The sequence below is a fragment of the Anguilla rostrata genome, chromosome 18 (genome assembly GCF_018555375.3).
Source record: "Anguilla rostrata isolate EN2019 chromosome 18, ASM1855537v3, whole genome shotgun sequence".
NCBI classification, from domain to species: Eukaryota; Metazoa; Chordata; class Actinopteri; order Anguilliformes; family Anguillidae; genus Anguilla; species Anguilla rostrata.
Window position 1 is genome coordinate 29,105,812 of NC_057950.1, and position 12,484 is coordinate 29,118,295.

The window sequence follows — 12,484 nt, forward strand, 5'->3', positions numbered from 1 at the left end:
GTTGTATTAGGTGCCCTCACGTGACGGCTCCATTGCGGACCCAGGAGGCCCGGGCAGAAAGGAGAGAGGGGTTATCCGGGACACAAAGGAGACAGAGGTACTGCAACATATTCATCTTTTTCATTTAAATTTGTATATTTTAATTAACTTATGAACATCGTTTAAACATGTTATTTGCTAAATATTTGACAATTAACGTGTAGTTTAAGATGAGATCTATATGTAGTTTAATATGAGTTCCATATGTAGATTAAGCTGAGTTCTATATGTAGTTTAAGATGAGTTCTATATGTAGTTTAAACTGAGTTCTATATGTAATTTAAGATGAGTTCTATATGTAGTTTCAGCTGAGTTGCATATGTAGTTCAAGCTGAGTTCTATATGCAGTTTAAGCTGTGTTCTATGTGTAGTGTAAGCTGAGTCCTATATGTAGTTTCAGCTGAGTTGCATATGTAGTTCAAGCTGAGTTCTATATGTAGTTTAAGCTGTGTTCTATGTGTAGTGTAAGCTGAGTCCTATATGTAGTTTCAGCTGAGTTGCATATGTCATTTAAACTGAGTTCCATAAGTAGTTTAAGCTGTGTTCTATGTGTAGTGTAAGCTGAGTCCTATATGTAGTTTCAGCTGAGTTGCATATGTTGTTTAAGCTGAGTTCCATATGTATTTTAAGCTGAGTTCTATGTGTAGTGTAAACTGAGTTTTATATAGTCGCTTTTCCACCACATGGTACCGGCTCAACTCGACCCTACTCGCCTTTTGTGGTTTTCCATCGGGCAAAAATTTTAGATAGTACCTGGTACCTGATACTTTTTTTGGTATCACCTCCGTCGAGGTTCCAAGCGAGCTGAGGCGATACCAAAAGGTGACGTGAAACACTGCAGACCACTGATTGGTCAGAAACGGCAGTTTCATGCGGCGTCACTATGACAACCAGCTACATTGTCGGGGGTACTATCTACAGTGGAAAACGAAGTACCTGGTATCAAAAGCAAGTAGAGTCGAGTAGAGTCGAGTCGAGCCGGTACCATGCGGTGGAAAAGCGGCTTATGTAGTTTCAGCTGAGTTCTATAATGTAGTTTAAGCTGAGTTGTACAGTATGCTACTTTAGCTGAGCTGTACATGTAGCCTGAAGAAGCTGAAGATGAGGACTGTGTTCTTTTCTGAATGCAGGTGAAATGGGACCACGTGGCTTTCAGGGGGCAACAGGACTTCCAGGCTACAACGGACTGAAGGGTCAGAAAGGTACAGAAACAGCTGGGCTTGTGCCCAAAGCTTGTGCGTTTTACAGTCCTCACTGATCCCCTCGAGAAAATCAGTTAACCTGAATAGCTTTATAGTAGGCTTGAAATATATCCCTTCTGAACATAGAGAATAATACTTATGTTGCTATAGTATGAGAATATTTTGAAAATGGAAAAAAAAGAAACATTATTGGAAACGAGGCACGAGAGTCTTCAGGTCAATAGTCCTTAGGAAATGTGTGTAATAATTACTCAATTATCATTGCTTGACCAAGTAGTAATTGAAAACGACTGTTTATGGTTTGTTCTACTGTACTTTTCTTCCAGTCTAAAGACATAAACATGCAAAATAGTCTGGATTTATCCGCTTTTGCCATGCTGAATCAAATCAAAAGTAATATTAAAAGTTCATAAGGTTTTGTATGGAGAAATTTGTTGACAGACACTATAAAAATGTTCCTCAGTGTCTTGTCTCAGTGCTGTGGGAATTTGCTCTCGGGAGTGAAACCGGTTAGCGAAACCGCCTTTTTGGCTACGTTCACACTGCAAGCCTTAGTGCTCAATTCAGATTTATTGCTCAGATCCGCTTTTTTTGTTTGGCTGTTCACATTATTTTTAAAATGTGGCCAATATCAGATTCCAGTGTGAACTGGTCACGGTCCTGACCTGACCCTCATGCGCAAAAGAACAATAACAAAGACGTCACACGCAGCACGCTGTCGTACGGAAGTAAACAGTGGAGGCCACTGAAGTCAGCATTTACGGTTTCATTTATAAGTTGATGTGCAGTAGAAGCCAGCGAATTTGTGTGCAGATGATAACGAGGATGAGGAGAAAGAGAGCCAAATTTTTAATTATTTGTGGAGCAATGGCTGCTACTTCTGTATGGAGGTGTGTGTGGATGCGGAGTCAGAGCCAGGGATGGGATCGTGACATGAATGGCTTCACTGAAACAGATTTCATCCAAATTTACATAGCAACTGTACACTCAGATCGCCTAGTTTCACTCACTGTGGCCAAGCGGAATCGATGACGTTTCAGAAAATATATGACTTTAAAAGATTTAATTCAATCTTCTACTGGGACTTTTGCCATTTATTGAGGATGTGACAGAAAATTTCGGTGCCGCTGACTATAATCAAATGTTTTTCACATTTACCATTCGATTGAGCAAGTACCATTCACAGTACATTTTTATGAGTTAGTGCTGTCCGATTGTGCTAGCTACTTCACATTAACCTTGTACACCAATCAATAAAGGCTAACAGCACAGTACCACTTAATTATTGTCACTTCTATCATCACTGTAATGAACTAAAAAAATGCGACAAACAACCTTTTCTGTGAGAAATGCATTGTCGAACTCACGCGTATACACTGTTGGCGACATTCTAAAGCTCCGTTTTGCCCTCCCTATCTAGAGTGACGTAAAGTCGCATGAATTCCAATATGACTGTTCAGACTGAGGTCGCATTGCAAAAAATCAGACCTGTATCTGATTTAGGACCACATATGGAAGTGGCCCGAATCAGAATTAAAAAGATCAGATTCCATGTGATTTGTCCTGTTCACACTTACGAAAAAAACAGATCTGAGTCACATGTGAGCAAAAAAATCAGATTTGGGCCACTTTTGCCTGCAGTGTGAACGTAGCCAAAGAAAGTTAATCTAACCATTTTTTTTCTCCCCTTTCAGGTGACCGGGCGGTGGTTGAGAGGACGAGGAGGAGTGTTGGTGTTTAAGGGGGGGTATGCTTTCATCTTTCGGGCATTTTACCCAGGGACCAACTCACCGTCTTTCTCTACAAACTATCATTCCATATATGCAGTAGCTGTGTCTTGAGTTACAGAGGCACGTTTATTCTGAGTGCAAGGCTTACTCGCAGAGCAAACGATAATTACCCGCAACACTTTCAGCTGCAGATTTGGGGACTTTTATGTTTTAATACAAAATTTTCTGTGTGCTTTGGCTTATAATATTCTCTGCGTTATTTGGTCCAGTCGAAGGAAGCAGAATCATAAGATTTGTATCTGTTCTGAAGCCTCCTGGTTTGTGAAAAGGAAAATATGATTGTTTTACAACAGGAACGAGAAATGGTAATTTAATCACATGAATTAAAACAATGTTCGTAAATAAAAAAAAACAAAAAAAAAACTTTGTTACAGATACTGCCTGACCAAAATAATATTTTAACATTTTGGAATATTTAACTTCAAGGGTTTTTTTTCCTTTACATGATATCTAAGTCTCTGGCAGACACAGCCTTTCTTTATGCATGTTGTTTAGAAATATGGGAAATTACACAATGTGTGGTAACATTTTTGTAATAGACTGATGTCACAGATATCGTATGCACTTAACTTGATGATTTTTTTTTGTATTATTTTGTATCCAGTTTGTTTTTTGCTTTTTTTTTGCTTTTAAATGTACAAGTGTGTAAATACAGGTTTAAGTCAAAGCTCTCAGTACTGTTTTGATGTCATATAAAGGGTTTTTTTTTTTTTTAAAACACACAGCTCTTGTAAGTACCACGTCTACTTGCTGGATTGTTCAATGGTCTTGTTATTTTTCTTGGTTGAGACAGAGCAGAAATAGTTCTCACAATGTAACACAAGCTGTGTAAACTGCTTTGTCGGTGTTCATTAGTCAAAGAAAAAAACTTCAGGGAATTTCAGATTTTTCTAAATTGTCAGGAATTGTTCCATCAGTAAGAACTGCAGTTCTGGCCCAAATTCCATGACTGTCTATCATGCTGCACGTTGCATTACATTACATTACATTTATTTAGCAGACACTTTTATCCAAAGTGATGTACAAAAATGCGTATCATGGTCATTGGAGCAACTACAAAACACAGGCTGGATAAGGCACAATACTCGTTTCGTACAGCACGTGGAACCATGTGATTATTCCAGGCATCAAAAACACCTTTCTCTTATCATTCTGTCACTCAAGTCTTTTATATGACATCAAAACAATATTAAAGGCTCTTTATGCCCTGTTCCTGCATGCAAAACCTGGTTAGAAATGGGTTTATTCCACTTCATGGGATTATTATTAGTTGCTATTTTTAAAATCAGTTGTTGTTAGGTGTAAAATTGTTGCCAAATTACTGAAAAAAAACTGGAATATACCTGATATTTTATGTGGTAGACAAAAAATGAAATGTTTTTAAATGACCGAAAATGTCTTTTATAAACAAAAACCCCTTTTGAGTATACGTGAAATTATTGAAAACTATTGTAATTAAATAAAATAATTGAAATGTATTTTTAATGAAGGACAGACATTTTCTTTTGGAAAATACAGTAGAGAAATCCAGTTACTTGTTGTGATGAATTAAATTTATACATTGGAATGTGTTTTTTAAATAAATGTCCATTTTTTAAATCTCTGCTTATTTTGGTATGAATGCAGTCTCTAGTCTAGGCTTTTGCATGTATTCATTAATATAACAGCTCATCTTCAGTTATGGAGTTAAGCAAAAAATGCTTATTATACTTCCACTTATTAGCTGAGCGTTACTTCTTTTTCAAACAAACGGATAAAGAAAAGACGTTTCTCTTGCTGATGTTATCTTACTAAAATGGCTTTGTTAGTGAAATGGTCTTGTAAGCCAATAATGGCCTTATTCTACAGCATCACCACAAGTGTACAAGCTAATTAGTGGGTAATCAGAGCCTCTGTTTTCAGGTCAGCTAATGAGCACTTCATTCATGGAAGCAAATAAAAACAGTAACATACATTTTAAACAGAATTGATTGCACACTTATTCCAACCCTAAAATAGAGCCGTGTAATAATTCAGTAACAGCATCCAGAGAGGTTCAGCACTCAACCTTTTCAGCAATCTTACATACCCAACTCAGCACAGGGGTACAAGCTAATTACCAACCAGAGCCTTCATTTACGGGTGGGCTTTTAAAAATAAATCCAAAGTAACACATTCTGCTATATATAAATATGAATTATGTGTGCCCTTCGGGTTAAAAACAGAGGTCTGTAAATCTTTAAAAAAATAAAAAAATTCAGCAACCAAAGAACACCAACGCTCAACCATTTCAGTTGTGTTTAATCTAAAAGATTCAAGCAGTTCAGACTATTGGTTTCATAATGATGCTGATGACCATCACCACAGGTATACAGGCTTAATTGGAGATTAACTATTAAGGAGCTCATAAACAGTGTTCTCACTCTTTTGCCATGAGTTAAGCACTAATTAATAACCTGCCTGAAAACAGAGGCTCTATTCTGTAGTTCCTGTCTAAAGTACACATGTGATTACCTTATAGTTAAGTATTTAAGATTAATGAAAATATTGAATGTTGATGCTTTCTGAAAAAATTACTGAATTGCACCTCTGGGTTTACCATACAGGGCAGAAATAAGGACACAATCAATTTTTATTTAATATGTATGATATGTTTGGATTTTCTGCCACTTTAGTACTCCTTAACAGACAAACAGAAAATAGATATTGTGATTAGTAATTGCTCTCTAATTAGTGTACATGCGACCAGCTTTTGAGCGAAGTTAGTTAATATAAGACTGCCATCAGCATACGAGACAATTTCACTGATGAAAGCTAGATGCTGAAATGTCTGAATCGCCTCTTGGCCTTTTGGCCAAGATCACATGCTCAGTCCTGCACTGTACAGTGGTCCTATAGTGAGCCGGCCTTGAGACGTGGACAACAGGTTACTACACTGATCCTGTCTGTGACATCAGAGAAATGGATGTTATAGAGGACTGGTTTAATTGGAAGTGGATGTTTTTGAGAAGATTGGTTTAATTGGAAGTGGATGATATTGAGAGGATTGGTTTAATTGGAAGTGGATGTTTTTGAGAAGATTGGTTTAATTGGAAGTGGATGATATTGAGAGGATTGGTTTAATTGGAAGTGGATGTTATTGAGAGGATTGGTTTAATTGGAAGTGGATGTTATTGAGAGGATTGGTTTAATAGAACGGTTTTTGGATCGGACTGGATTAAAGGAATGGGATTTTTTTTGAAGAAATGTTTGAATTTTTAGCCTCATCTTAATGAAAACCGTTGAGCGCAGATGTTCTCTGAATGGATTCACTGAATCCCTTAGCTCTACTCATCTTGTTTTTAACCTAAAGGAGGTACAATTAATTTATATTTTAAAAAAACCTACGCAAGTTCCATTTCAGAACAGTATTTCTAAAATATTGTACATTTCCAGCTCAGTGTTAGGCGATTAGATGGTTTGTCTCTGTTGGAGTGGAGCAGTTTGCATTGCTATTGAAGGCAACAGTAGTCATTCTGGCACACTCACAGAATATAAAACTGTCTCCTTTAACTCTCACTTCAATGCAGCTTTGACGTTAGCCTGACAACCAGCATTGGCCTGTTTGTCCCCAGGAGAGTACATTGGCTGGAGGGTCACCGTTTCATGGTCGGTTCAAAATTAAAAAGGATGCAGAACAGAGACATTCTGGGGCAGATGTCATTAACTGATATTCAGAGGGCTATACTGGCCAACACCAGGACTTCCACTTTTCCATCATAGCACAAATGCAAATTACAGCCAAGCTTCCGTTCATGAAAGAAGCAGATGTGCACAAACATCAAATTATGAAGGAAAATGTAACGTGTATTTGTACAACAAAATATTTAAAATCCTTCAGTATTCAGCGGAGTATGAATAGAAAGAACTGCTGAATGGCTGTAGCTTTGCTTGTGAGTTTGACCGGTAAAATGATAAATATAAAGTTACTCAGAGGTTCAGATAACTATGATTAGGCCATTTTTCCACTTAATATGCAGCATCAACAGCCCATGAAATGCATCACCTTTCTGGTGCATGTAGCCAGTGTTCTACCTGCATACCGGCTATCATTTTAGCATCAGGCCGATACAGATCATTTCAAGCTATTGGTCAATACTGATATCACTGCAACAATTTGTGCATGACTGCAAAAACATACACAGACTGGGCAGAGATAAACGCGACCTTGTTCAACAAGCCTGGTTCGGTCTTTTCAGTGAAACTGTATAAGTGATGACATCATCACTGTACATTAAGCCAGTGCAGAGACTCCGTGTAAATATAAATGTTTTATTTACAGTACAGTAATAGCAATCTACGGAAGTGTTTTAAATACAAATCACCTGATCTTGAAAATGCATATGATCTCCAGGGTAAAATTCTTTAATTTTACACATTCAAATGACATACTTTTACAGTTTGCACACTAGTGTCAAATGAAACGCTTCGTATTGAACACACTGCAGATTGTTGCCAAACTAAAGTCACACCAGTACATGCCATACGGTTTAAAATGCGACCCTTTGCAATGGCAGGACTTGCAATGCGCTTGTATGTGCAAGGGCACTAATGAACAGGATTTCACTGGTGGGAAACAGAGACCTCTGGGATCTGTAGTGCATGACTACTCACTCCAACCCGCAAGACTCTGCAAAAATGAACATGGCCATTCAGGGACATGATCAGTTCATGACAACATATATTGCACGTCATGTACAAATGGGCTGCTTACTTTTGCCAGGAAATTCCTATTGTTAAAAAAAAAAAAAATAAAATAAATAAAAAAATACTATAGCATTGCAAATCCAGTAAAGCTTATCGCACAGAAAAAACCTCAGAAAATAAGAACCTTTGCACAACTGTTACCATATGAAATGAAGAGCTAACGAACATTACACCCAGAATGTTAATTACATTACACTGACAGAATCTGAGAATTAAACCTTAATTACAGAATCCAACTGAATTTAGATTTCCACGGAGAGAATCCCTCAAACAGGTCCACCAAAAATGTCCAAAGTGACAGAGATTCACATGAGGCAATTACATAATTTTAGCTATGCAGATGCAGACCTGTCAATCAATTTCAGGAAATTTAAGGCTAACTATTAATAATCATGAGAAAGATCAGATATAATTTCATTAAATTAAGAATTAATAACTGACTATAAATCGGGGGGAAACAAACAGAAAATCATGCACTGTATGATTTAATACATTTGGAAATGAAATGTCTAAAAATATAGAGTAAGGGTAGGGAAAAATATGGTTCAAAGGTGTATATTGTAAATTGTAACATGAACTGAATAAAGAGTTTAAACATGACCGGGTTGTGTTTCGCCCCTAGCTGAGATAAATACTGCATATTCTCAGTTCACCTAACAGCAACAGTGCACGATATGACTGCAGAAATACATTCCTTGATATTAACAGTTGTGTGTGTATGCGTGTGTTTGTGTGTGTCTCATTTCCAAAAACCTAATAAAATTCTTGCCTATGTCATTACCTTAATTTATAAAGTCCAACTGCATAACACAAAAGAAACCCTGTGCCTGAAATGATAATTTAAAGTAACTAGACTCTAAAAAAACAACAAAAACTATGTTAACTTTCAAAGTATAAAAAAGATATAACCACTACCAAAAGCTTAAAGAATGACAAAAAGACACACACACGCATGTGCGCACACACACAGTATAAGCAGTTATGATATCCGATACAAACTGGAGGAAAGCCACAGACAGTGATACTCAAACCCATGCAGCATTCTTTTAACTCATTCAATAATCTCTCAGGAGAGTTCCATCCTTTATTTGAGAATGATTATTAAATGCTTATAAAATAAATCATGACCTCAAGACTCATCTTATAAATGTGCACTTCATAGTTCACCAAAGGTACATTCTACTGTGCTGAAGCAGATATATGGCATTCAACTGCCTCAGAATTCATTCAAGCACCACCGTATGTTAAATATAAAACTGTATGCCATTTGTACAAATTCCAACCGCTTTTAGTGCAAATAAATCGGGGGGAATCTGAGCAGCAGTGGACTTGGAGCAAGCTTGTGTAAAAAAGCTGAATCATGGAATCCTTTAAATTTTAGGCACTGGGTTCCTTATGGAGGAGACATCTAAAGTACAGTCTGTCAATCCTAAAAAATCATTGTAACACTTGAGCTGCTGTGAAAGCTTTAACACAAAACTGCAGGTGAATACGTTTGGAAACACCGTCCCAGAAACAAGCAGGGAAAGAACGGAAACACTACTACTCGCTGAAGCTGGATATTTGCTTTCAGACTGAAGCAGGGTAGAGAGGATTACACACAGAGAGAAAAGCAAGGCAACAGTGAGGCTTCAGTAACTTCATTCCGTATAAAATGCGGCCCGCCCGATTCGCCCGGTTAGCAGAATGGCGGGCGCTGCGATTGTCCCCCGGCAAGGAGGTGGAAGGCGGGGCGTTATTTTCGGGAGTCCACAGCGCGTCCCAGCACGCCCGTCCCGGTCCGGCCGCGTTACGAGCCGGACGAGTGCACGCTGGGCACGGGGTAGAATTTGGAGACGCGGCTCTGGGCGGAGGGGTTAAGGCACTCCGACTCCCCGCTCATCTTGAAGAACACTTCCTGTTCCTGAAGCTTCCGCGCGAACTCCTCCTCCAGGGCCTGCAGAGACCCCAACGACAGGATTACATCTCACTGTAACACGACCTCATCAACAAGCAAAGTTACTGACACACAGTATACCTTCATAAAAACACATGCCCAAAACTAGCAATATCAAAATGAGTTATAATTACATACTATCATTATGTTACAAACAAAATAAACAAAGAATGTTCCAAAACAATGCTACCCATGTTTTCCTACATATGCTTATTTGGGGTCAGGAATTTGTGATGCCCTGAATATTTTTAAAATGAAATAGTGCCTTTAGTCCTGAGTGAAGGCCCTGTGCCTTTAGTCCTGAGTGAATGCCCTGTGCGGGGTCCCTGAGTGAATGCCCTGTGCGGGGTCCCTGAGTGAATGCCCTGTGCCTTTAGTCCTGAGTGAATGCCCTGTGCCTTTAGTCCTGAGTGAATGCCCTGTGCCTTTAGTCCTGAGTGAATGCCCTGTGCCTTTAGTCCTGAGCGAATGCCCTGTGCTTTTAGTCCTGAGTGAATGCCCTGTGCGGGGTCTCTGAGTGAATGCCCTGTGCCTTTAGTCCTGAGTGAATGCCCTGTGCCTTTAGTCCTGAGTGAATGCCCTGTGCTTTTAGTCCTGAGTGAATGCCCTGTGCTTTTAGTCCTGAGTGAATGCCCTGTGCCTTTAGTCCTGAGTGAATGCCCTGTGCCTTTAGTCCTGAGTGAATGCCCTGTGCCTTTAGTCCTGAGTGAATGCCCTGTGCCTTTAGTCCTGAGTGAATGCCCTGTGCCTTTAGTCCTGAGTGAATGCCCTGTGCCTTTAGTCCTGAGTGAATGCCCTGTGCCTTTAGTCCTGAGTGAATGCCCTGTGCCTTTAGTCCTGAGTGAATGCCCTGTGCCTTTAGTCCTGAGTGAATGCCCTGTGCTTTTAGTCCTGAGTGAATGCCCTGTGCCTTTAGTCCTGAGTGAATGCCCTGTGCCTTTAGTCCTGAGTGAATGCCCTGTGCGGGGTCCCTGAGTGAATGCCCTGTGCCTTTAGTCCTGAGTGAATGCCCTGTGCCTTTAGTCCTGAGTGAATGCCCTGTGCCTTTAGTCCTGAGTGAATGCCCTGTGCCTTTAGTCCTGAGCGAATGCCCTGTGCTTTTAGTCCTGAGTGAATGCCCTGTGCGGGGTCCCTGAGTGAATGCCCTGTGCCTTTAGTCCTGAGTGAATGCCCTGTGCCTTTAGTCCTGAGTGAATGCCCTGTGCTTTTAGTCCTGAGTGAATGCCCTGTGCTTTTAGTCCTGAGTGAATGCCCTGTGCCTTTAGTCCTGAGTGAATGCCCTGTGCCTTTAGTCCTGAGTGAATGCCCTGTGCCTTAGTCCTGAGTGAATGCCCTGTGCCTTTAGTCCTGAGTGAATGCCCTGTGCCTTTAGTCCTGAGTGAATGCCCTGTGCCTTTAGTCCTGAGTGAAGGCCCTGTGCCTTTAGTCCTGAGTGAATGCCCTGTGCCTTTAGTCCTGAGTGAAGGCCCTGTGCCTTTAGTCCTGAGTGAATGCCCTGTGCCTTTAGTCCTGAGTGAATGCCCTGTGCGGGGTCCCTGAGTGAATGCCCTGTGCCTTTAGTCCTGAGTGAATGCCCTGTGCCTTTAGTCCTGAGTGAAGGCCCTGTGCCTTTAGTCCTGAGTGAATGCCCTGTGCCTTTAGTCCTGAGTGAATGCCCTGTGCCTTTAGTCCTGAGTGAATGCCCTGTGCCTTTAGTCCTGAGTGAATGCCCTGTGCGGGGTCCCTGAGTGAATGCCCTGTGCCTTTAGTCCTGAGTGAATGCCCTGTGCCTTTAGTCCTGAGTGAATGCCCTGTGCCTTTAGTCCTGAGTGAATGCCCTGTGCGGGGTCCCTGAGTGAATGCCCTGTGCCTTTAGTCCTGAGTGAATGCCCTGTGCCTTTAGTCCTGAGTGAATGCCCTGTGCCTTTAGTCCTGAGTGAATGCCCTGTGCCTTTAGTCCTGAGTGAATGCCCTGTGCGGGGTCCCTGGATCTCTCACCTTCTTCCGGGGGCGGAGCTTGTCCCTCCACTCCTTCAGCTCCTGGCTGTGCTCCTCGTCCAGCTCCTTCAGCTTCTGCGTCTCGTGCTCGATCAGGAGGTGGCACTTCTCATTCTGTGACCAGACCATAAACACCATTAAACCAGTTTCCTACACTTGCTCGCTTGCACACACACACACACACACACACGCGCACGCGCACACACACACACACACGCGCGCACAAACACACACTCTCTCTCTCTGTCTCTCTCACACACGCACACACCCACATACACGCACACAGGCACGCACACACACACACACACACGCAAGCACACATGCACACACACTCTCTCTCTCACCACACAGACACACACACACCCTCTCTCACACACTTGCTCTTACACACACAGACACACACAGACAGTGCTCTGTACCTGTAGCTGCTGCAGCTCCCTGGCGTTGGCGTCACACTGCAGCTGCAGATCTCTCATCTGGTTCTCATGTTTCTGATGCTGGTGAAGCCTCTCATTTTTCTGCCTCTTCTCCTCCTGCACCGCAAACTGTGCACAAATACAACAACCCCACCCAGTCACACTGAGGCATACTAACACACCCAGTCACACTGAGGCATACTAACACAGCCAGTCACACTGAGGCATATTAACACAGCAAAGCACACTGAAGCATATTAACACACCCAGTCACACTGAGGCATATTAACACAGCCAGTCACACTGAGGCATATTAACACACCCAGTCACACTGAGGCATACTAACACACCCAGTCACACTGAGGCATACTAACACAGCCAGTCACACTGAGGCATATT

General features: G+C 41.1%; 1 protein-coding gene and 1 long non-coding RNA gene across 4 annotated transcripts in view; one reads left to right on the forward strand and one right to left on the reverse strand.

The window, feature by feature from the left end:
* Positions 1 to 23: 23 nt before the first annotated feature.
* Positions 24 to 4,636, forward strand: LOC135244680 (uncharacterized). The gene is made up of 3 exons (XR_010327031.1): positions 24 to 97; positions 1,170 to 1,241; positions 2,936 to 4,636. It is a non-coding gene; the product is annotated as an uncharacterized LOC135244680 (long non-coding RNA).
* A 2,671-nt stretch (positions 4,637 to 7,307) lies between these two features.
* Positions 7,308 to 12,484, reverse strand: part of slka (STE20-like kinase a) — a 54,812-nt gene continuing 49,635 nt past the window's right edge. For all 3 annotated transcript variants that reach the window (XM_064317161.1, XM_064317160.1, XM_064317162.1), the window contains 3 exons: positions 12,089 to 12,214; positions 11,670 to 11,783; positions 7,308 to 9,692 (listed from right to left, as the gene is read on the reverse strand). In XM_064317161.1, the coding sequence (XP_064173231.1) occupies positions 9,546 to 9,692; positions 11,670 to 11,783; positions 12,089 to 12,214 (387 nt within the window). In that variant the 3' untranslated portion in view covers positions 7,308 to 9,545. The remainder of the gene's footprint in view (positions 9,693 to 11,669; positions 11,784 to 12,088; positions 12,215 to 12,484) is intronic.